Source organism: Hetaerina americana, unplaced genomic scaffold, assembly GCF_022747635.1.
Source record: "Hetaerina americana unplaced genomic scaffold, ioHetAmer1.1.p SCAF_12, whole genome shotgun sequence".
NCBI lineage: Eukaryota > Metazoa > Arthropoda > Insecta > Odonata > Calopterygidae > Hetaerina > Hetaerina americana.
Genome location: NW_027286292.1, coordinates 22,443,635 through 22,467,029, shown reverse-complemented (window position 1 = coordinate 22,467,029; position 23,395 = coordinate 22,443,635). Strand labels below are relative to the sequence as shown.

At 35.4% G+C, this 23,395-nt stretch overlaps 1 protein-coding gene across 2 annotated transcripts in view; it reads right to left on the bottom strand.

The window, feature by feature from the left end:
• Positions 1–23,395, bottom strand: part of Kdm5 (Lysine demethylase 5) — a 63,874-nt gene that overhangs the window by 36,682 nt on the left and 3,797 nt on the right. For both annotated transcript variants that reach the window (XM_071582777.1, XM_071582778.1), the window contains exons 4-15: positions 23,178–23,335; positions 22,741–23,043; positions 22,457–22,603; positions 22,082–22,208; positions 21,856–22,007; positions 16,587–16,742; positions 16,330–16,511; positions 12,525–12,679; positions 5,759–5,886; positions 2,840–3,034; positions 969–1,150; positions 708–832 (exon numbers count right to left, since the gene is read on the bottom strand). In XM_071582777.1, coding sequence (XP_071438878.1) covers positions 708–832; positions 969–1,150; positions 2,840–3,034; positions 5,759–5,886; positions 12,525–12,679; positions 16,330–16,511; positions 16,587–16,742; positions 21,856–22,007; positions 22,082–22,208; positions 22,457–22,603; positions 22,741–23,043; positions 23,178–23,335 — 2,010 coding nt within the window. The remainder of the gene's footprint in view (positions 1–707; positions 833–968; positions 1,151–2,839; positions 3,035–5,758; positions 5,887–12,524; positions 12,680–16,329; positions 16,512–16,586; positions 16,743–21,855; positions 22,008–22,081; positions 22,209–22,456; positions 22,604–22,740; positions 23,044–23,177; positions 23,336–23,395) is intronic.

Here is a 23,395-nt window from a genome sequence, read left to right as displayed (position 1 = left end):
TTTTTGTAGTTAAGCTTTATTTCCAGCTTGATTGCAGTTTAGGTTTCAGCTATATCCATCTTGTGGTTCATTTTCACAGTCGCTTGATACAACAAATTTTGTTTACTAAGAAAAATAAAAAAAGTGAGTTTCCTGCAGTAATTAAACACTTCTATCTAAAAGGCTTAACACTGAAAGAGATCAAAGATGGGTTGGTTGAAGTTCCTGGCACATCTGGCCGCCATTTTGAAGAAGATTTTAAGTTTTCAAAAAAAATTGATTCCTACGAAAACAATGCAGATTCCAGCACCAAACCCAGAAGATGCTGAATGATACACATCTGATTTAAAGTAAAAATAATGGTAAACTGGAAAAAATGATGGGGCAAGTATGAAATTATAACTACTAACTTCATATCTGTGATATAGCCATTGAGTCATTTGCAACCAACATTCCCCGCAGTCATCACTAACAAGTGACAATGGTCTTTTACAAATTTTTATGACTACAATAACCACTCATGTATACTCAATGTGGAATTTTGAACTTATTAACCTTTCCTTAAGATACAAATCAAATATTGAGAAAACACTTTTTTACCAACAAATTTCATAGACAGAAGTCTCATTTTAATATCTCCATGAAGACAATAATGAGTCTGTGAACATAAAACCCTATGGATGCTATTTTTGAGATCGACAAATTTCACTGGCTGGGAAGATACATACCTTGCTTCTCCCGCGGAGATCCTTCCAGAATAGCTTTTACTTTTACATGCCATTCAGTAAATGGCTGGAATCGCTTTCTTAGCTTAAGGATCATTTCAGTGAATTCATGGGACTTATACCTGTATCTGAAATTTAAAACAAAGATAATAAAATTTATGCAAATGTCTATTCCTTGTTTATTATATTGGCAATTATATATTACTTATTTTCTTTTCACCTTTATTATATCATAATGCAGCTTAAAAATGAAAAATTACTAACTTTAAGACAAGGTTGGCAGGAGGGCAATTGCATATGTCCTTGAAATGCTGCAGACAGACAATTTTTTTGTCGCACTTGGAACATTTAATAGCAGAGAGAAAGCATGTAGTCTTACAAATATCACATTGTCTCTCATCATCAGGTAACCTTTCAAATCGACATAGATCCGATTTCTTCACACCCTGTAAAAATGAAGAGAATAGATAAAAGAGCAAGGTAAATATTGATTAAAATCCTAACACTTTATGCGCCAGTGCCCTTGAAATTTAAAAGCCCTTAGGGGCGGTCATATTTTGTGCCACCACATGAAAGGTAAAAGCATTTCATAGAACACTCACAACTTCTGAGCTACTATATATTATTTAATGAAATTTTAAATGCCAAGAGATTATGTACCAAAGTATTCAACTAGTGTGTGACAATGTTGTAAACATGCCTCTCAATGGAGTGGAACACAACAAAAACCACAAATAAAGCAATTTCAATACTCCTTTTCTTGGCTGCACGTATTCTACAAGATCTCTGAGGAACTATATTACTCTCAGCACTCATACAGCTCAACTACTATCTCCATTTTATGCTTTTTCATGTCCATTGAAATTCTTCCCAGTGGGACCATCTTAGGTGCACGCTCTGTAGGATAAATGTGAATATTTTTCTCAAGACCGTATGAGATAGGCTCTTCTATATCTCTGAGACTCACCCAGTTTCTTGCAACTTTAATTAAGAATTTTTATACACAATTTGCACTCAATTGAGCTCCACATACACCCTAAAAGAATGGCATAGAGCACTGTCCAACAAATACTGCACTTTCATCTTTGACCAATTGCATTTTGTTATTATAATAGGGTTCAAAACAATAAAGACAATAAGTTTTTGGCAGATGCCTGAAAAATATAGCAAATGCAATTTAATTTGAAGTGAATATTACACATTGACAAGTACTACGAAGTCACAGAAACTCCCATCAGTTCTGCATTCATATTTTTTAAAATACCAAAGTAAAACATTTAAAATGTTTAATGGCTGGAAGAGCTACTATTTCTAAGTTTCATAGGAGGCTTTTTGTCCCCTTCTAAAAGAAGACGGTAGCCAAATTATTGCACTTTACTTAAGTTGAAATTTTCCTGTTAAAGAAATATTTCCCCAGTTGATACAAACAATAAAAACATACTTTTCTCACACTATTGTCATAAGACAACCACCAAATTTAATAAGTATCATCACTACAAAATGTATGCTGAGCTGAAATAGTACAAAATTCCTGTTGCACTTTTTTGCAACTGTTTTTCGCTGATTTACAACAGAGGTACACACTAATTTAAAGTATGCGGTTTCTTTGAACAAATAATATTCTATGAATTAATTCTATATAATTATGTCAACTTGGCTCACAGCATAAAGCTATGATTATGACATAGGGATGATAAATATACAGAATGATTAATTCATGTAGAATGGGCATTATGGCATTCCTTGGTAGCATCTATTCCTTCAGGTGCCTCCAAACCCACGTAAATGATTAGTTTACAAATGTGGTTACCTCTTAGCACATACTTTTTACTTTCAGGCTTCACTTATTGGAAGTGTTTGATGCCCATATTAAATGAGTTTGTAACTTTCCACAGACTTTTATTGAACAGGATAACTCCTTTCACCATCTTGCTGCATCATCAGGTGATGGACCTGATGATGCCACAAATTAGTGAGAAACAATTCTGTGAAATTAAAGTCTGTGGAAAATTACAAACTCATTACATGGACAGCTCTTATTATGTTAAAAAAATACCAAAATTAAAATTGGTGTGCACATGAACTGTTAATATTCACTAAAAATCACATATATATTTAACTGAATTGGTTCTTACATATTCCAACATAGCTTTTCTTAATTTCTTCTCCTCGGTTATCATTACTTTGACATCCATGTAAGTAGCCAAAGCCATTGCCAGATCCAAAGTCTCGGCCCTAAATGCCATTCGGCTCACTACTTCATCATGCGAGAACACACAAAACCTGCGGCACTTGGCATAGTGGGAAATGCACAATCTCCCCATTTCAAGCTGAAAAGAAAATACATAACATGTTACTTAAATGCTGGGTAAAAAATGGATCAAGAAGTTCATTAAGGAATATACACTGTAGAAGTTGCTGCTTTTAACTTTAATATATTGTCTAACAAATATACTGCATGTGCAGTGCACTGATACAACAATAAAACAGTTGTTTGACGCTGACCTCCAGCCTTTGTGCCATTTGTTCTTCAAAAATACTTAATTTCACCCAAGCTTTTCTGTTCGCTGCATAAATTATATGCAAGGTTTTAACGCTTTTAAAACAAGGTGGATGACTATCATTTGAATATAACAGACAAATACAGTGAGATGAACCTTGGCATATTTGCCCCAATGGCAAGGTTCCCATTTGAACTGGACTTTCCATAAAATAACCTGTCACATCCACATTAAAAATATCTCCAAGAGCAGATCATGATTGTGCACAGTGATTTTCTTTTGTTGAAAAACTATTTCAGGATATACTCTTTCAGATTAACCACTTTGGTATATTAGCCAATATCATAACAAATTTGAAGCAGTCTATCCAGTAATCTGATGCTTGGAAGTCATCAATACCTAGCCTTGCATGTGTTGCCTTTTCTTTAAACAGAACTCTACAAATGAGTATCTTCTACAAGATTTTGTAATGGAGTTCAACAATTAAATCAGTTGATTGGCTAGCCAGGGAAACATGAGTGGTAAATAAGTAAACCTCCCATAACAGGTGTTCAGTCGTGATGAGATGGGGCTCTTTCGGAAGATTATGTCAGAGTGAACCTATATACATGTAACAGCAAAGAATACATTGTCCCACCCGAAGCCAATGAAAGGCTGTCTCACCCTGCTATTTTCTGCCAATACTAGTGATGATTTGAAATTTAAACCCCTACTTGTTCGCCATTCAGAAACTCCACGAGCCTTCAAGAAGTATAAAGTACAGAAGAGCAAGGTAAGGTGATGTGGAAGTCATGCGAAGCATGAGAAACTGTTGCATTTTGTCATACACACAAATAATTACCTTTTAAGGCAGTGGCTATGTACGCTAGAAATTTATTCAATGATAATGCAGAGTCGCATTTCACAAAATTTTATGTGTCAGCAAAAAACAAATCTCTCAACAGTTTTCTAGTAAAAAAAAGGAACATGCAATTATAGATATGAAACAAATATTTTCAATTCTTTTTGTTCTTTACAAAGCAAATTAACATTCCAGGATATCTTATTCCGTGATAGAAGAAAACATGAAAATTATTTTCAACCCTAAACAATGCATACATAATTTTCTTCGAATAAATCTAGCACATAATTTCATATTTTTGACATGGAGCCAGGTTATTATATTTGACATTATTTATAAAGGAAAATTGTAATGGTTAAAGTGTGTTTCAAGTGGGAGAGGTTCAGGAATGAATTATGCTCATCTTGTGAGCTACCACTGTACCACCTTTTGTATCTTTCACAAAAGTTGCTAAAAATGGAATACTGATTGCAACATTTTCATGCAGAATTTGTTCCATGGGTAGCCAGGTTTAATTTCTAACTAAACAAGATGATAAAATGAAGAAGGCTGCAGGAAACAAAACCCATACAGTATAAAAAAACTCTTCTTTATTGGTTATTATGATTTAATTTGCAGCGAGACTGTTGTCATTAAAATAAATGCTTTTTTTAAATTCACTTTTTAAATTTAACCCTTTTGTCTAGAATTTTTTTTCCAAAGGAAATGTTAATTAAGACTGGGATTGTGCTAGTGATACCAATAGACATGGTTCATTTTCTTTAATTTTATGAAGTTGAAACAATAAAATACTTAGCAAAAAATTACAAGTTTAATTTTAGTATAAGCCATAGAATTAAATCAAAAACAATTTTTTATGAGTATCAAGAATTTCCTAAGATTCACTTTCTAGAATACAATTTATTGAGCACAGCTGAGCTATCAGAAAACAAGACAGAGGCAGGGACAGAATTAGAAATTAGGCTAACTTTTCCAGAGAATGCCTCAATTTTCTGGGTCTAACAATTATCAGCAAATTTGCAGCATTCACCGAGGATTTGAAAAGAGGGGTGACAATGGTTTCCTTAATGGGGGCCTTCTAAGCAAGAACTCACAATTTTTGGACACACATTTAGATAGGCAACACATCACTGAATAACTTACTGATCTACTTCCAACACTGGTTTTGATGAATCAAAGGTTTCCAGGGTATGGATTCTAAGAGCTCAGTATGTTTATCAGGTTTTCATTGTTTGTTGCTTTTAATTGACAACAGCTTCACTATATTAGATGCCATGGATAAAAAACTGTTACACCAGCAATCCAGCCGGCACCTTCTGGTCAAAGGTCTCTTTTAACTTGAAGATGCCCGCTGGAATGCTGGTGAAACTGTTGTTTATCCAAGTCAACAAATGCAGTGAAAAACCCAAGAACTGTGCAGGGCTCAACATTGTCTTATTAAGAAAAATTCGGCCAGGAACATCATATAATTTTTTACTGAATTTCGAAGGAAATTAATACAAATATTTGAAGGAAGTTAATATAACTTTTTAAAATAAATTGAAAATAATTCGGACATAACTAGGCAATAAATTTAATTTCTCCAGGATACTGCAATTTTATTTTCAGGTTTTAGCCCACCTGATTACAGTGAAACTTTTATTCAACAAATCAATTTTTCTAATCCCAAGAGATACATAACATAATAGTATTCACAGAATTTTGCTACTTACCCAATCAGCAGGGGCAAAATTAACAGCTTCTGCAAAGTTATAACCCTGGTTGAAGCCTGCATGATAGGCTCGGGGAAAAGTAATCACAAATTCTCCAGCATGTTGATCAGTCCTAAAAACTGGAATGCCTAAAATTTTCAAAAAGGAAAAAAGTACCAAGTAAAATCATAATAGGCAACAAAAACTTATTTCAATAATTACAGTATAAACTTTATTTTATGCCACATGCTTACACTATTTCAAAGGGATTAGATCATTCCAGTAGTCATAACATTGACTTCCTTTAACTCCCACGCAAGATAAGATACAAGGTGTGATCAAAAAAAGAGGGGACTGATTTTATTATGCGCTAATCGTTAAACAGATCGAAACGAGACACAGTGCGCCATCTAGCGACACATCTGATGACTAAAACGAGGTGTTGCGTTTGTTTACGTCGAGCCTTTACGCAGCGGCAGCGGTGTGAGTCTTAACTTGCTCATCGCCGCGCGCAACGGCAGCAATGACGGAGCTATAGGAAGTGCTACGGAGACATATGGAATGATTCAGCAAGCCTTTGCTAATGAAACTACGAGTCAAAGCCAGGGTTTTGACTGTTAGAGTCATTTTAAATCGGGCACAACCTCGACAAATGAAGATTTGCAAACGGGGCAGTTATCCACTTTGACAGACCCCAATCATGCCAAACTGGTGAATGATTTGGAGTGGGCAAATCACCATTTAACTGTTAGGGAGATAGCCGTGGAAGTGAACATTAGTTTTGGTTCCTGTCAGACTATTTTGACAGATATTTTGGGCATGATAGCCGTCGCATCAAAATTCGTCCTGCAGGTGATGACTGATGAACAGAGACAAAACATGTGGACATTGGTCAGGAAATCCTGGATCAAGCCAATGCTGACCCAGCGTTTCTATGAGCCATTGTAACCGTTGACTAAACCTAGGTTAACAGTTATGATGTAGAGACAAAGGCCCATTCTTCTCAGTGGAAAGGTCCTCATTATCTGTGACCGAAGTAAGCTTGCATGTCCCAGTCCAATGTGAAGGTCATGCTGTTGTGTTCCTTTGATTGGCAAGGGCCAATTCATTACAAATACATCCCTCAAGGTCAAACAGTCAACAAAGATTTCTACTTAAAGGTTAACTGGAGAGTAGGGTGGCTGCGGCATCATGGAACTTCCGTGATTCCGCAGCCACCCTACTCTCTGGACGTGGCTCCAGACTTTCTTTTTGTTTCCAAAGTTAAATTCAACCTTGAAAGGGCACCGATTCAACTCTATTGCGGACATTTAAACTAATTGTAGGTGGACCTGAAGAGCATACCCAAGGTGGCTTACCAGGCAGGGTTCGAGAACTGAAAGAAACGTTGGCAAAGGCCAAGGCATGTACTTTGAGGGTGGCAAGTTTGATTAAGCTGTATCCGTCAAAATAAACAAGTTATAACAACAGTCCTGTCTTTTTTTGATCACAACTTGTATGAAACTTTGTGGGAGTCAAGACAATTAGCTGCTTGTGTTGTGGATAACACAAAGAGAAATACAGTATTCAACCAATCAGTGTTGGCCTCAAGAGTGATTAACCAGATTACAAAAACTTTTTAAAATAAATAACTTCAAAAAGACATCAAAGGGGACTGGAATCCAAACAGAGATGCAATAGAGACCAAAGTTCATTAAAAAAATTTGGGGTAAATTACAGATTAATATTCTCGGATTATATTCAACAATGCATAAACTTTAGTCATATATTTAACATCTAAGTCAAAAACATGAACAAACAGAAAAGGGGGGGCTAGAATTACTATGACTCCAAAAGAATTTGTCTTCATTTACAGCTACATCCATTCCATTTTATTTCATGTGAAAGCACACCTTTGCATGGCAAGGTAAGTTTAAATCTCAAAATGCTCACATTTGAGGATAGAAATTATAAACAAGGATAAGGATAGGATTTAATAATAAATGAAAGCATACAGGAAAAAAATGCCCATTAAGACCTTAATGCCACTGCAAGGAAAAATGAGGGAACATTCATGAAAGCATATTCTCTAAACATTTGCTGCATTGTTTCCTTAAAAGTTTCTTTTCCTTTAGGATGGAACAGATTAAGCATTTACCTTCTTTCAGAAAAAAGCTGGCAGCAGCAGCGTTTATATGATTATGAACATATACAAAAAAGGAAAAAAAAAGTTCAAAAATGTTTTATACATTTCTTGTGTAGGATATCATAAAGAGGGAACAGAAATGGAAAACTCAATTCTTATTTCTAATAATGGTTTAAATTTCATGCTAGTATCTTCATTCTTTCAGATTATAATACATCATTATAAAATCCATGAGATGGTGTGATAGTATTGCAAAAGGTTTGCTTTCGCTAAGCCTCATATCTCACTAGACTGCTGTTTAAGTTTCAGCTATATCCATTGGATAATTAATTTTTCAAAGTCAACTGAATCTACAAACTTTAAATTATTTAGAAGAATGAGCTTTGTGTGACCATTAAACACTTCTAATTAAAAGGCTCAACACCAAAAGAGATCAAAGTCAAGTTGGATGAAGTTCACTGCACACCTGCTTTAGTGTTTGTGACTGTTTACAATTGGGTAAATAAGCATAAATATGTCTGTACATCCCCAAATCCCAAGGGAAGCAACTTCTTCCAAATTGATTAACAAAATCCATGTTATGGATTTCAGTGATTGATGAATCAATGATCAGAATATAGTTGAGGTCACAGGCATATCACATGGTACAAAGTTTTCAATTTTGTATTAAAAACTGGGTGAGAAAAAATCTTGAGGAAGATAAATGCTGCATGTAGTCTTAGTTGAGAATAAATATAACCGTGTGGTCAATTTGAGGCTGGCTTGGTGCTTTTCCCTTGCAATCCTGATGTGTTTCTGCATCGATAACTAACTATGGGCGAAATATGGATGCACCAGTACACTCCAGAGACGTTCCTCCAATTTTGACAAAAAGGTTAATTTTAATTACTACTCCGGTTAATATTTGTTACTTATTGCATCGACAAAAAACTCCAACATTCGCAAAGACAAAGATGCCATTCAAACATTGGTCGCAGGTCAAAAATGTTCTGAGGACATTAAATAGTGTTCATTAGCAGATTCATACATACAGGTCTTTATTTTGACAAAATTGAGACCTAATGGCTCATTCTTCCATTTAAGCAGAAATCTCTAAGTTAATTTTTTTCATGTAAATAAATTTCCTTCTATAGCAAATGAAGTATTTGAAATTGAAAAGATAACTTTTCTATTCTTGTTCTACAATTATGTACCCATAGGAGCCCACCTTCAAAATAATCAGTACTTTAATACAAGTTACTTATCAATCAAAATGGGGTTTTCCTTATAACACTTGAGTTACAAGATAAGGTGAGGTCTGGTACACATATATTTCAAATCATTCACACCAAAACATTCACAGTTGATGACTGTGTTTTGTTTCAATTGAATGATACCACAAACAACTATTTCAGATCAAGTGTTCGGCATAATTTCAGGAACATAATTTGAGTAATTATAATCATACACAAGAAAAATTCTGGGATCACTAAACCTTGATCATATATTCACGGACCAAAACACTGTATCAAAGCAGCAATTCTCAGGAGTGAAGTCTTCACCCAATCTAGGATAGTACAGTAATATTAAGTCAACAAGACTACAGTTACATAAAATAAATTACAGTTAACGTATTTGCATTATCAGAGTTCATTTACCTACTATTTACGACAAATCTATCAGGTCCCATACTATTTCCTAATATTCCCGCTTGTGTGGAACCCTGTATTTACATGATTTCATCTTTAGTTTTCCCATTATTAGCATCACTTTGTGCCATAGTATGAAATTTCACATTCTAAAACAGTTACTCGTGTACATCTGTGTTTATTAAAAAACTTTTTTCCTTCATTTCATACATATACACTTAAAAAGATGAAAGGGAGCAGTTATGCGAATGTTTCTAGGGAATAATTACAAACATGGTAGGCTAGCACTCATACAAATACCATAGTGACGGAAATTGGAACTACTAAATCTTGCAATCTCAAGCTGCACAACAAGCAGTTAGCTCTGTAATTTGTACATTGAAAGAACACCAGTGGGAGATGCTTCATTTCTCACATAAGTTGAAATTATGAGGAATGAAAATGACTTCTGACCCAAACATGATGAAGCGAGAAAAACACAGGAACTGGTAACTGACAACTGGGATCATCTGCACCGCCTTGATACAACAGTTATAACAGTAATGGGTTCCTGAATAATAAAGCATATTGAAACTTGATACATCACATCAAAACTATACTGCATCAAATATAATTTTATTTTCATACCAAAATTTTGAAGATCGACAACAGTTTGTACTGGTCAACCGGCGAGGTAAGTTCGACTCTCATGTGTTAAGTTGTCCTAAATTACCCAGGAAGGTAAATTTTATCCTACTTGACAATGGAAAGAGGATAAAGTTTAAGTGATAAATAACAATCCTGTCCTGTAACAGTTTATGTGAGTTTTCTATTATTCTATTTATTATCTAATTATACCCTGCTTGCCACCGCTAGGATGTGTGTTGGGGGTGATTACAAACCCTACTACTCATCAGCAAAAACACTTTCCTTCCTAGCATGGTCGGACAGCGTTATTCTGATCCCTTATCGTTCCTGTGAAAAATGACATCTTAAATCCATCCATTCTACAATTTATCCCCCAATTTTATTTGCATCATCTCCCTGACCCTAGCATGATGGGGCTAATAATACATTTTCAAAATCATCGCTTAAGAGACAATCTTTCAATTAATGCAAGATCCGTATTCTAACCTATGCTCCATGGATTATTTCTAATTTAGCTCCTCTAATACCGTATTTTCCCATCAATAACGCACACCCAGAACTTCGTAGTTATCATCAATTTGTATAGATAGTGCATGCCCAGGCCTTTACAGTTATCTTGGACGTGTAAAGATGCAGCACATCTGTACATACATACAGACAGTACGGTACAATTTGGTAAGTTATAAGATATCTTCATTGAGACATTAGCAATAACATTTTGAATAAAGAAATTAAATAAGTTGGTCTCTTCTAAACAGCTGGTTACTCTTTTACCTCTATCATTTTCCAATTAATTAACTGTAAACAATTCCCTGAATCTCTCTGGCGTACAAGCTAAATACTTTTGGTCGTATTCCTTTGAAATTTTCCACTTAACTTTTTCTTTTGAATTCACCTAACACTTTTTGAAAATCCTTCTTGGCCTTCACCCTAGATATCTTAAGTGGTCAGTGATCTCATTTCCTTTGTTGCTAGAGATAACATTCCTCATATTTTTCCACTTGGCCTTTGACATTGTAATGATTTTCTGACATACATGTTCTACTGTCTAGGTTCCGTGAGATCTTTTATAAATTTACTTGGAATGAACCTATTGACTGCTGAGCATGTGATACCAAGAAATTGATTCCATGCATCTTCAGTATTTCAGTGTTTACTATCTAACTTAAAGTTGACCAATTGCCTCTGTAACATGTATTTAAAGACATTATAGTTCCCTTAAAAAAAAAAGAATTTTTCTTTTAGGCTTCTAATATCAGACTCTAATCAGGGAAAACTTATCATGTACTGCTCTATGACTATTAATTCCTTCAATAGTGTCTATAGTTAAATCTTTACAAGGCATGTTCTTAGCTAACAAATCAAGAATATCATCGCCCCTGGTAAGTGAAGAAACAAGTTGATGCATGATATTCAACAAAAGAATTGTAATAGCAACTCACAGGTATCTTTGTCTTTACCCCCATTTTAGTACTATAAGTACTCCAATTAGTAGATGGGATTTGTCATTACCTCTGATTATAAGGCTGTGATCATTGTTTTGGCATGAGAAACTTTTGATTTGCTCATGTAGTTCTAGTACTGAATCATCTTTGTCACCTGGCTGCCTGTTAAATGTGCATACATAGTTTCTTTTCGATTCAGGACTTTTGAATGAACACCAAATGCTTTGCAAAAAGCTACCTGGTATTACCTCAGCCCTGCTGACACAAGCATTCTTATCTGCAATAAACATCTACCCTGATTCTATTTACTCTATCATATCTGTAAAGGGAAAAGGATTTTGGGAAAATTTCCTTGTTGGCGATTTTAGTGGAAAACCAACTTTCTGTTCCAATAATTATATCTGCCCGTGTTTGAATAAGGCGATGATATTCTTTGACTTGCATTTTAAACTTCGGCAATTTACTACTCATAGACAGGTTTTCTAGGCATTACTGTCATTTGAACATTTAACAGGAATTGTTTACCTTTTATTTAAGAATCCCTTATAGATTTTCTGTTTGGTGCTATTTGATTCATAATAAATGAACAACTGTATGAATCTCAAGCGCTGATCCTTACTTCATCTAAAGCTAAATTATTAGGCCAAGAGGACTTTAGAGATCCACTATATGACCTACACTCACTATTAAACTAAAAAAACCTTGCAGTGCTCAAATATCCTAACCCCTACACACCTGGTGGCCTCAGACATTATATGACCACCAGAATGGTTCCAAGGGTTCCCAATACTACCTTTACTCAGTTATTTAGGATGTGAAAGTAATTAAGTTAAAATTCTCCTTTTCACACAGTTTGCATTATCCTGGAATTTATACTTTTTCCTAAGGTCCCTAGAAAAGTCTAAATACGTAGGTTCTACAGTAATTACAACTAGTATAAAATTCTCAAGAATTATATTTACCTTTCAAAATAAAAACATTTGGATTCATGATGGTCACCAGCTGATGAAGGAGGTCTGGCTGAGAGTCGAATAGCTCTGGAGCTGCTTCTTTCATTGTTGCTTCAAATGCTTCCGCATATTCCCCTGGAACTCCATACCATGTTTTGGGTTCACCCCTGGGAAAATGAAAAATCAAAATTGCACTCAAACACAATGTTATACGAGCATGAGCAGTGACAATAAATCCTGGAAGGCATATAAATAGAAATTTAAATGGATGGAGAGAATACTCTTTAAATTAATAATTTGTAAATGTGATAACATTAACATACATAAGCATTTATCATTGATGAAAATGTATACTAAATTATTTTGAATAGTTCCTTTTGATATCCTGATATCTACAATATAAAATACACACACTGATTATATTGAGGCTATAATATCCTTATAAGTCATAGGAATCATTTAAAAAGCACAACGCATTTCTTAGCCCATTAGACTCTCTTCTTCCAAAATGTTCTCTAAAATCAGCCAGCATCTTCAGGGCAGGAGTACACGAGTATACATTCATCATAAAAACACAAACCAATTCACAAGAAAAATGCATACTATCAAGTAGTTTTCCTGATTCAGGCATTGAAAATGTTAGCCTTGATTACAATTTTCTATCATATTACTATTTTGAAACAGTAGCAAGAAACAAGAATATTCATATTTAGTTAAAAACACTTTGTAATTAAATCTCTAATTTATACAATGCAGCATATTTAGTTTCATCTATCATATGGCGCTTCCACGAAGCTTACTACACCCTGGTCTAACAGGAATGTCACTGCTCTGCTAATGTACATATATGTACGTATCTATTCTGATAAACTAGGAGTCTACAGGCATTCAACCTAACATAGTATGAGTGTGTTTGTAAAGGCATATAAAATGGTTGCTTTGAATACAAATTTTGACACCAAAATAATAATAGAAACTAAGGGTAGCATAAAAGTTAAAATGAAAATAACCTCATGGAATCTTGAAAGATAAGATTGTCATACATTATTGTATTCAAAATTGAAATCATAAATTATGCTTCAGAACACGGAAACAAGGCAGTTTAAAGGTGATGTCAACTTTCTGAGATTCTGCAATAAACAAATTTAAGGATACATGTAGCTTCTGATTTTTTAATGCAGGAATTCAATTTTCTTTGTAACAAGTGTTCACATCAAAATATTTTATCCTTTTCTGTCTAATCGAAGTATTTTTCATTAATTCTAACCTGAAAAATCAAGATCTGTCTTCTGGACCAGGAAATACGGCAATTGAGTCACCAATTGTAATGATGCAAATTTGCCATATTGAGAAATTTTATCCACAACTACTTCTCGTTATTTAAAGCTTCCACTGTGCAGTATACTACTGCTTATCTGGACCCGGTTTTTTGCAGGTTCCCCCCACCTTTCCCAATCCACTTGAAAAACCCTAACCCCCTCATCCCTTACCCTTTCCTCCTGGTGCTGCACCCCCTGCCACACACCCTTTTGGTGGCTCGCAGGGTATTGATGTAGATATTTGAAAGGAAAGTCTTCTGTTATATGTAGATTCTAACTAACACAATGAAGTCTTAAGATTTACTTCACACTGTGTGCTTTGAGGCTACAGCATAGGATTGGAAGTGATAGAATCAGTTACGCAATGCTTAAGAATTTACATTAAAAATAGAAAGATACACTCATTATTCAAAAATGATTAAGAACGTACAAGGCCGTTCTGGGTCAATGGTGTTCCCAACAGTCCTCCCGCACCCTTATTAGAATGCGTCCATGTGTGCCCTTGTTACAGAAGGAGCCAATCTTGCCAAATCAACGGATGCTCCATGTATCTTTAAACCCACTTGGGTCACTCCCGATATTTTACAATAGGTGGACACATTGGTCCAGAGACAGGTGCTGGCGATGGCCAGGCCTTCCTGTGCTTTTCCCCTGATTGCGATACCTAAGACATCAGGGGGTATTAGAATCATTCAAGATCAGTCAGATTGGACGAAATTTTATAACAAACCTATGTTCACGCTCAAGGATGCTGCCAAGGCACTTGAAACTATCCCGGCAGGCTCCTTCCTTATTAAATTGGACCTCACAGATGCGTTCTGGCAGATTCCCATCCAACCCATGCACCGGCACTTTTCCAGCATATTGGTTAACTACGAATATTTTCAGTGGACTGGGCTACCCATGGGGCATGCCCTAGCGCCGGCCGTTATGTAGCGATGGGCAAGGGCGGTAGCATACGAAATCTTCCAAAAATTTCATGTGCAGATGATCGCCTACTTGGACAATTGGGTCTTCATTGGGTCTATTTTATTGAAAGTGTACACGCTGATTGCTAAGCAACAGAAATTATTCAGGTTTATGGGTAACTGAGATTGATGGTATATAATGTTGCCGCCAAGTATAATGAGTAGGAAAAATCAGACACCAGTTTTGCAACACCAGCGAGGATAACTTAATCGAAGAAGACCATTGTTAGGATGCCCAACATTATCAAATGAACTTGGTAGTTCATTTTTGAGGATACAGGGCAATTGACCTGAAAATTGTGATCAGTGAGAGAAAAGCTTAGGCATCGAATAATTGAGGAGGACCTCAGCTATAAATCTGAAAGCTTTAAAATAAGACATGTGCTTTCTCCAAAGCTGCCAAGGCAAAGAGAGTTGGACATAGCAACCTGCTTTTTGGATCCCTAAAAACAATGCTACTGGATGAATCAATTTTTTCTAATGAAATTTTTCCTGAGGATGATAAAACCAATCTTAGAAACAACTGCTGGCTGCTCACAAACCTGAAAATGTCCCAGTTTCCAGAATGAAATTTCTGTTGTATGTTTATGTTCTAGCAGTTGTGTCCAGTGGGGTTGATGTCCTACTACCACATTTCTTCAACAAAGGAGAAAATATCAACAAAAAAGTTTGTGGGTTCTGACTAATGTAGTAAAGCTGTTGATGGAAACTGTGCTATCCCGAAGGCTGTATATTTTCCAGCAGGATGGTGCAAATTGGTTGCCCAACAATATTGACATATTTTGGTCTGAAGAATTTGGGCCTCCCCAAAGTCCAGATTAAAATCAATTGGACTAGTATGCGTGGAGTGTGGTCGAATGGGTCATTAACAAGTCCAGATATCCAACTGTCACAGAGAGCACATATGAAACATTCACCAATATGGACCGCATTAAATATGCATTAAAACGTGCCTGCGAACACTTAAAGACTAAAAATGGAGGCTGCCATTCAGTATAGTGGGGGATACATTAAATACATTCATTATTTATGACCATACAAACAACTTAGAACAAAATGTTTTGTAAACATTTTCATTTTTGTGATAAAAAAAATTTGGAAAAATTGCTCAATTCGTCTAGATTTTTCTGCAGCACCCTGTACATACATGTATTACTAAATGAGGGAGGGGTCCAACAATTCAAGGACAGGTACTTCTCAGGAACAGAACCATTTCCTTAAACAAAAGTGATTACTTATCCAAGTGTACCATGGCATCAAATATTAACCACACAGAATATAATAGCAAGAACGGCTATATAGTACACAAGTTCATGAAACAAAGCATGACACTCATTCAAATGACATCTTCCCCATTGATATTGAATAAATATAGCTGAAAGAAGTTTCAACAAAACATTCAAGAAATGCTATAAAATGTGGCTAGAGGGGCTAAAAAGAATAAGTCACCAACAACTAAGCTGATTTTAAATAAATTAATTACAGTAACTAAAGAGGTAAAAATAAACAAAAATAACAGACAATAGTTACCAGTGCAAATAATTAATTGAGTAACTCCAATGGTCTTCATTATGCCAACAAAAGGTTGAGAAGCACATTCCTACATACATCCAGGGTACCTTCATTCCAGAAATATTAGCATTTATGTGACTCAACACAGATCTTTGCAATATGGGCATGTTGTTGAGATTCCACCCAGATAGGACATATTCCTGAAATCAAAACAATAACATGAAATGGATGTTTTGCTTGAATTTAGTCAATAATACACCATTTTTCTTAATTACCTTTTCATGAGCAATGAGTGATTCATGGTTTACTGTAGGAAATCCAGAACCCAAATCCATTGTGTGTAAGTCTGCTCCATAGAGAACCGTGACATCATGGTCAATTGATGACACCAACTTCCAAAATTCTCTCTCCACAACATGGGTCTCCACATGCTAAAAATTAAAGAACCATTTCCAATTAATTCATTCATCATTTCCACAGTGAATAAAAATCACATCTGAACACATTTACTTAGGTGTTAAGTTCCTAAAAGATCATTGCGTTCATATAAAATGCATTCACATGACACCAATTCCTTGCAATGGACAAGCACTTAGCTGATCACTTCTTTTATATATATATATATCAGACTTTCACAAGGAAATTAACATATTATAGAGCTTTGCTCACATCATAAAAAAATTTATTTTGGGGATTAACAAAATTAGCCTTCAGCCAAAATATTTACACAGGTAAATTCATTTTCCATTAGAAATGAATTGACTAAAATTGATTCAGTTTAAAACTTGATGGCATCAGACTTGCATATGTCCAAATTTATCATAAAGAATGAAGAATACTTAGAAAAATAATACTTTGTATTCTTCATTCCCCTAGATACAGTTACATAACATGTTGTTGCAATCAGTAATGAACAATTTTGGAACTATTTCATTTTTAATGAACTAAGCAATGAATTTACAAAATCACTTCACCATAGAGGACCATCCAAGCAATATTCTGAGTGTGCTAATGATGAGCAGAGTGAGTAAATGAATCAGGCGATTAACTGTTCTATACAATTTTCTGGAAATCAAATGGAGTTTGATGGAAGTCTTAAAAAGTTTTCTGTATTATTGGAATTATAAGATGGCTGAAAAGTAGAACATTTGTGGAAGAAAAGGATGATTTGCTTGGTGTTAAGCAATAGATGTCAGAAATAACTCCAGCATTCCAAACAACGAATGTGATTTCTTCCATTCTTCTGTGACATTAAAAATACTGGCATCTGTTTATAATCTGGCTATCTATTTATAGGGAATGCTGCAATATGCCTATCATAAACTATTTACCATTTTTTTCACTTAAAAGGTAAGCATTCCCCTTGTCAGAACCACTCTAGCCTGTGAAATGCTTGCTGAGTATCAGCACTAGGAAGTGCCACAAGTAAAGGAAAAACCATCAAACTAAGATATTGGAAAAGAAATCCAGAATGAATCACATACACCTATGGCATTCCTTAAGCACACGAGAGGATGTATCAAAAAGTGCAAAAGAAAGCTTGAATGGTAGTTAATAAAATAGTAGTCAAATTTCCTAATAACCCTGACCACAGCCACAGTGTCCAAGGCAGATGATATCACGTGCTGAAATCAGGGTGTCCACACAAAAATGAGAAAGAACTTTTCAGGTTTTTCCTGTATTTAAGGATTGCCATACTCCATGAGTGGAGCAATTCAGAACAATTTAAACAAATATATTAAACAATGCACAAGAGGAGTGAGAGTGATTCATTCATGATATAGTGCACTACTGAGCATAGGAGATTCCAGAATGTGAAGGTTACGAGCATCCACCAACATAAAAGATTAGTATAAGCGCAGAAGTAATCTTTCATTGGCTCTATAAACCGTGAACAGCGACAAAAGTTATGAATCATAGTTTCTACTGATTTCAGTGCACTTTGCATTTTTTCCATTCACACACTGGATAATTTCAAAACTTTTTTGCTAAATTCAAAACCTTTGCCCTCCACCACAAGACTTTGCCTCCTTCATCAGTGGTAAATAAATAATTTTTACAAAAAAGGAAACCCAGTAATGAAATGAACTTAGGCATGTGGTTCATAGGTTATTTTATAGCAATGAACAAGTCTAGGGCCTCATCAACGCGAAGACCAGCAACCCAGATAAAAGTATAAAATGCAATTAATATATTATTCCCTTATCACCCAGTGACAAGATAGAAACCACCAGGTATGATGGTAAAGGACATATCAGAATCAAGCAAATTAGAGATGAGCATAGCTATCAACTTGCTCTGAAATGAAGCAACAGGGCCAGCCTAGAAGGTAGGCTATGTTTTGAAGGTTATGATCCAGTATTTTCCAAATACCTTACTAGAAGTGAACAACTTTTGCTTGAGAACCAGTACATTTATTTTATAAAAGCCATGATTCATTCTGTTTACAAATATAGAAGAAGAGGCAGATTCATATAGCAAGCAGTATGGAATTATAAAAGAAAAATGCAATGAAATTCCACCTCGTTTACCTAACACGGGATCCACAACTCCTAATGTTTGTAGATGATAACTGGAGGTAAAAATAATCTTAGGAGTGCAAACTGGAAGGCAGTAGACCAGTAAAAGAGGATTCAAGATACCACTGCAAGTACCTCAGCATATGATATGGAAGTGGCTCACATGAGATTAAGTCAGTCATTTGAAAAGTACGGATAGGGATTAAGGAAAGCTACTGATGGCCAAAAAATAAAGCGGATGAATATTATTCAAAACTAGCCAACAAAAAACCGAGATGATCCTGCCAATGGCATTCCGACAAACCAGAAAATGCAGATATGAAACTAAGACTTACAGAAAGAATGTGCAATTAAGTACCTTGGATCAACCAAAAGCTGACCCTCTGACATCAAATTGAGTGAATGGCATAAAAAGCTACCAGTACTAACACTGCATGACCAAGGTTGATCATCAGCATCAACGGACTGAGAAGAAGTAATTTCTAACTAATGATGACCAAAACAGAAGTTATTTCGCTGTATGAAGACATGATATGGGTTTAGTCTCTCCACATAGGAAATTCTAGCCAGGATTCCTGATGCTACAAAATTGATTACAACTGTAGACACAATTTTGAACTACAGCATATCTTTTGTGAAATATTTCTCTTTGCTTACTCAACATTTCCCTCCTTTAGTGAAAGCAGTTTCTCCAACCATGATTGTAAACTGCTTTCAATAATATCCAACCAAGAGTGAAAGAAAGAGAAGATCAACGGAAAGTTATATATTACAGCTAAATAACATCAACATTCCCAACAATGATAGCAAATGTACTATGAAAAAAGCATGATTGAGTGCATTAAAATTGGATGAACATGTAATTTTAGTGAGCATTGATTCTTGATAATGAAATATTATTTAATGAATAAAGTATTTGAATATTTTGCAACAATAATGAAGGAAATGATAACTATTGTTATCTAAGCTATTATAGAAATAAGTGAAGCCATTATCAATATTTAAAAAGGGTATAATACCATGATAACATAATTTTAATGCCTCTGTATGTTCTGCGTGCAAACAGAGAAGGTCAAGGAGATTAGAGCATACACTTCTCCAAAAACCATTCTCAATTCTCTGTACGCATTTTTCAGCAGTGGCAGCACACACTAGGTTATTACAGGAGGGAATAATAATTCACAAAAATAGCCACAATTCTAAAAGCAACTGCCTATGTTCTTTGTCTGCATTTTGTACCACCACTTTTTAAGAATAGGATGTTAATTGCTATACCAATTTATTGAAAAATCCAGACTCGGGAATCTTTCAAATCCCAAAACACTGTCAAAAAAAACTTGTCAGAATGCTGCTACTTTAAATGGCTACGTGAATTATTCAAAACTTATGCATTTATCAAATAGTATAAGTAAGGCTAGCTTAAGGGGATTCAGGATGGGGGGGATCGAGATGGTGCGGGGGCTAACGTACTGGCTTCCCACCATGAGGGCGCGGGTTCAAATCCCGGCGGTGTTGAATATTTTTCAGAGGTATCTCGATCCCTACTTGAGGTGCTTTGTGGAGGGCACTTTGAGTGAGTACGCCGTCCGTCGGATGGGACGTTAAACTGCGGACCCCTTGGCGCCTTTCGTAAAGAGTAGGCTAATGCCGACGCCGGGTTTCTCTCCACCCTTCATCCTTTCCTATCCATCCCCTATGGCGCAAATGGCCTTAGCTGTCGGTTGCCTCCCCTCAAAACTACTACTACTACTTCAGGATGGTGAGTGATCAACAGGCAACGGAGACAGATTTGTCTGTTATCACCAGTACTTATCAGTTTTTTCTAGGAAATGTTAAATAAAGCATGGGAAGGGCGTGAGAAGGGAATAAAAGTGAGTGGCAAGGAAAATTAGTCAGTTTGATTTGCTAGTGAGGCCAAGTACTAAGGGATTGCAGTAACTGTTGCGTGCTTTGCAGAAGAAATACAAAAGGTATGAAATGAGAAATTAACCATTATAAAACAAGAATAATGAGAATATTGCAAAGTAGGAACACAAAGTTGAACATTAAAGGAGAAAAGAATGAACTTGTTGTCGCAGTAGTTCATATATTTAGGCAGTGTGTAAGAGGAGGAGGAGCATCATAGGGGAGAAATTAGGAGAAGAATTGCATTTTGGAAGGAGGAAGTAGCAAAAATAAAAGAATTGATGATGGACTAACTAAAGTTGTGAATACAACAATAGTTAAGACTTCTACATGGAGCATAGACTGGAGGCTTTTTGAGATGTGAAAGTGGCCAAGAGTGGAGGAAGTAAGTTGGACAGAGAGGAAACCAAATGCCAAAGTTTTATAAAAGCTCTGATGAGAGAACGTTGTAAAGGAAATTTCTTGGAATAAAAAGCCAGAAAGAGTGGGTGAAACATTAGATGAAAAAAATGTCACATTTTTTCATCTTATGCTACCACAATTAATGTAGATCTTTAGTTACACCGGCTATGCAACCATTCTGGCAGATGTAACTTTGGCATTTCTGGCATTCCAATTACAATTTGTACCAACCCAAATATATTTTAGTGCGTATTGCGTGCAGTAGCCATTCACCATTAGTATTCAATTGGTTACAAATCTCAAGTTAGCAGCTAATTTCCCTCATGCTGGCAACATTACACAGTCAATAAATAAGTTTAGGCAAAGAGAATGGAATTCAATATGCTAAAAAAATATTCAGTGCATGTTTACTGCAGCATTAAAACAGTAAGGTGATTGTAAAATGCCTGTATAAGAAATAATATGAAAACATGCATTAATGGAACATACTGCAGTATCAATCTACTTCAGCCACCAGCAGGGATGAAAAATATTTTTCATGTAAGATATAAAAAAGGTGTTTTTTTCCACCTGAAAGCATTTACTTAAAAAACAAGTCTTCGTAGTAAAAAATAGGTCTATTTAAAGGACATGTTTTCCAGATGATTTACCATATTTACTCTAATTTAACATGGAAGGATCCAACTAATGAATATGGAAAACATGTATTGGTACTTACATGAACTGGTATGTGGAAATAATTACACTTGAACTCATCTGCCATAGCTCCAAATTCTTGCAGTGTAAATACACGTTTGGATTGAGCAAATCCATAGGGTTCAGTTGGTTTATCTACCACAACAGCTACACATTTAGGGCATCTCCAATCACCTTCAAATAAAACGAAAATTAGTACATTGCAAAAGGTTCAAGAAAACACTTACTTCACATTTGTCCAAGGTTACCTTTAGGAACAGCACTCAGGGATGGTATTAAACAGAATGTGTGATAGCTATCATCACAACCATCACACAATAGCAGGAATGCTTCCTTATCCCCCCTATTGCAGTTCACACAAACATACTTGGCCAACTAAAAAATTAATTGCTCATTTTAATAAATTTATATTACACTATTTATAAAAATTATCTCATGAATACCTAGCTGTGGCCATTAACATACTTATTTAACTAGTTCTAGGTTCAATACTACCCTGCATCACATAGAATTAAATTTACTTTTCTATCAATTTTATCAAATTAATTTTCTATTAATCAATATTCAAAATTGTCATGATGATGATATTTGCAAAGGAAAACAATATAGAGGCGAGGACTTACAGGGTCAACGTATTTTACTTTCTTCCCCCTTGTTTTCCCTTTAGTTTCTGCTTTAGATTTGGCAAAGCCTGCCATTTTTGGCCCTGGTCCAAAAAACTCCAACCTTTTTAGTTCTTTGCTTTTTGGATGTGTTTTAGAAACAGGATCCTAAAAAGTATAATTGAATTTATAAGCAAAAATGCACTTAGCATGTGAGAAGAAAAGAAACATTGCTGAATGAAGAATCACAGAATTAGACGATGTTTCATGCAATTCACAGAATCAAGAGAAACAAAAAATCTTACTGAAAGGCGCTTAGAACTTCGAGTTGGTTGAATTCTGGATGGCATATTAGGTTTTTTGGTTCCAGTAGGCTTGTATTCTTTGTCTTCAGAAGCCTCACGTGTTTTCTTCCCTTTGCCATTATTCTGATCTGGATCAGAGAGGATAAAAGCAGACTCTTGGTCAGCATCTCCAGAATCCTGCCTCTTATGGGAAGGCCCTTCATCACCATCATCACTTCTAGCAGCAATTCGGAGATCACTACTCTCAGGCTTCTGGTCATCATCGTCATCCTGTTTAATTGAGGCAGCCTCAGGATTTTCACTCTGTAACAACAATCCTCATGAATTTTCAAAAAAACTAACCAAATAATAAATTAAGCAGTCCAAATGATAACCTGTAAGATACAATAAACTGCTCACAAAGTGCCCTTATTTATCCATCCTCATGAGCTACTTACCTCAGAAACAACTTTGTTTTTTTCAAATACATCATATGGATAAAGTAATTTCTCATAGTGCATTTTGATCAAAGGTGATTTTCCTTCAGCATCATTTATTTCCATCTCACGGGACACCATAACCCATTTATTTTTGGAACATACTGCCTCAAAGCCACCTAAGAGCAAAATGTTGTAAATTAAATTACAGGAACAGGAATCTCGAAAATATATTGAGA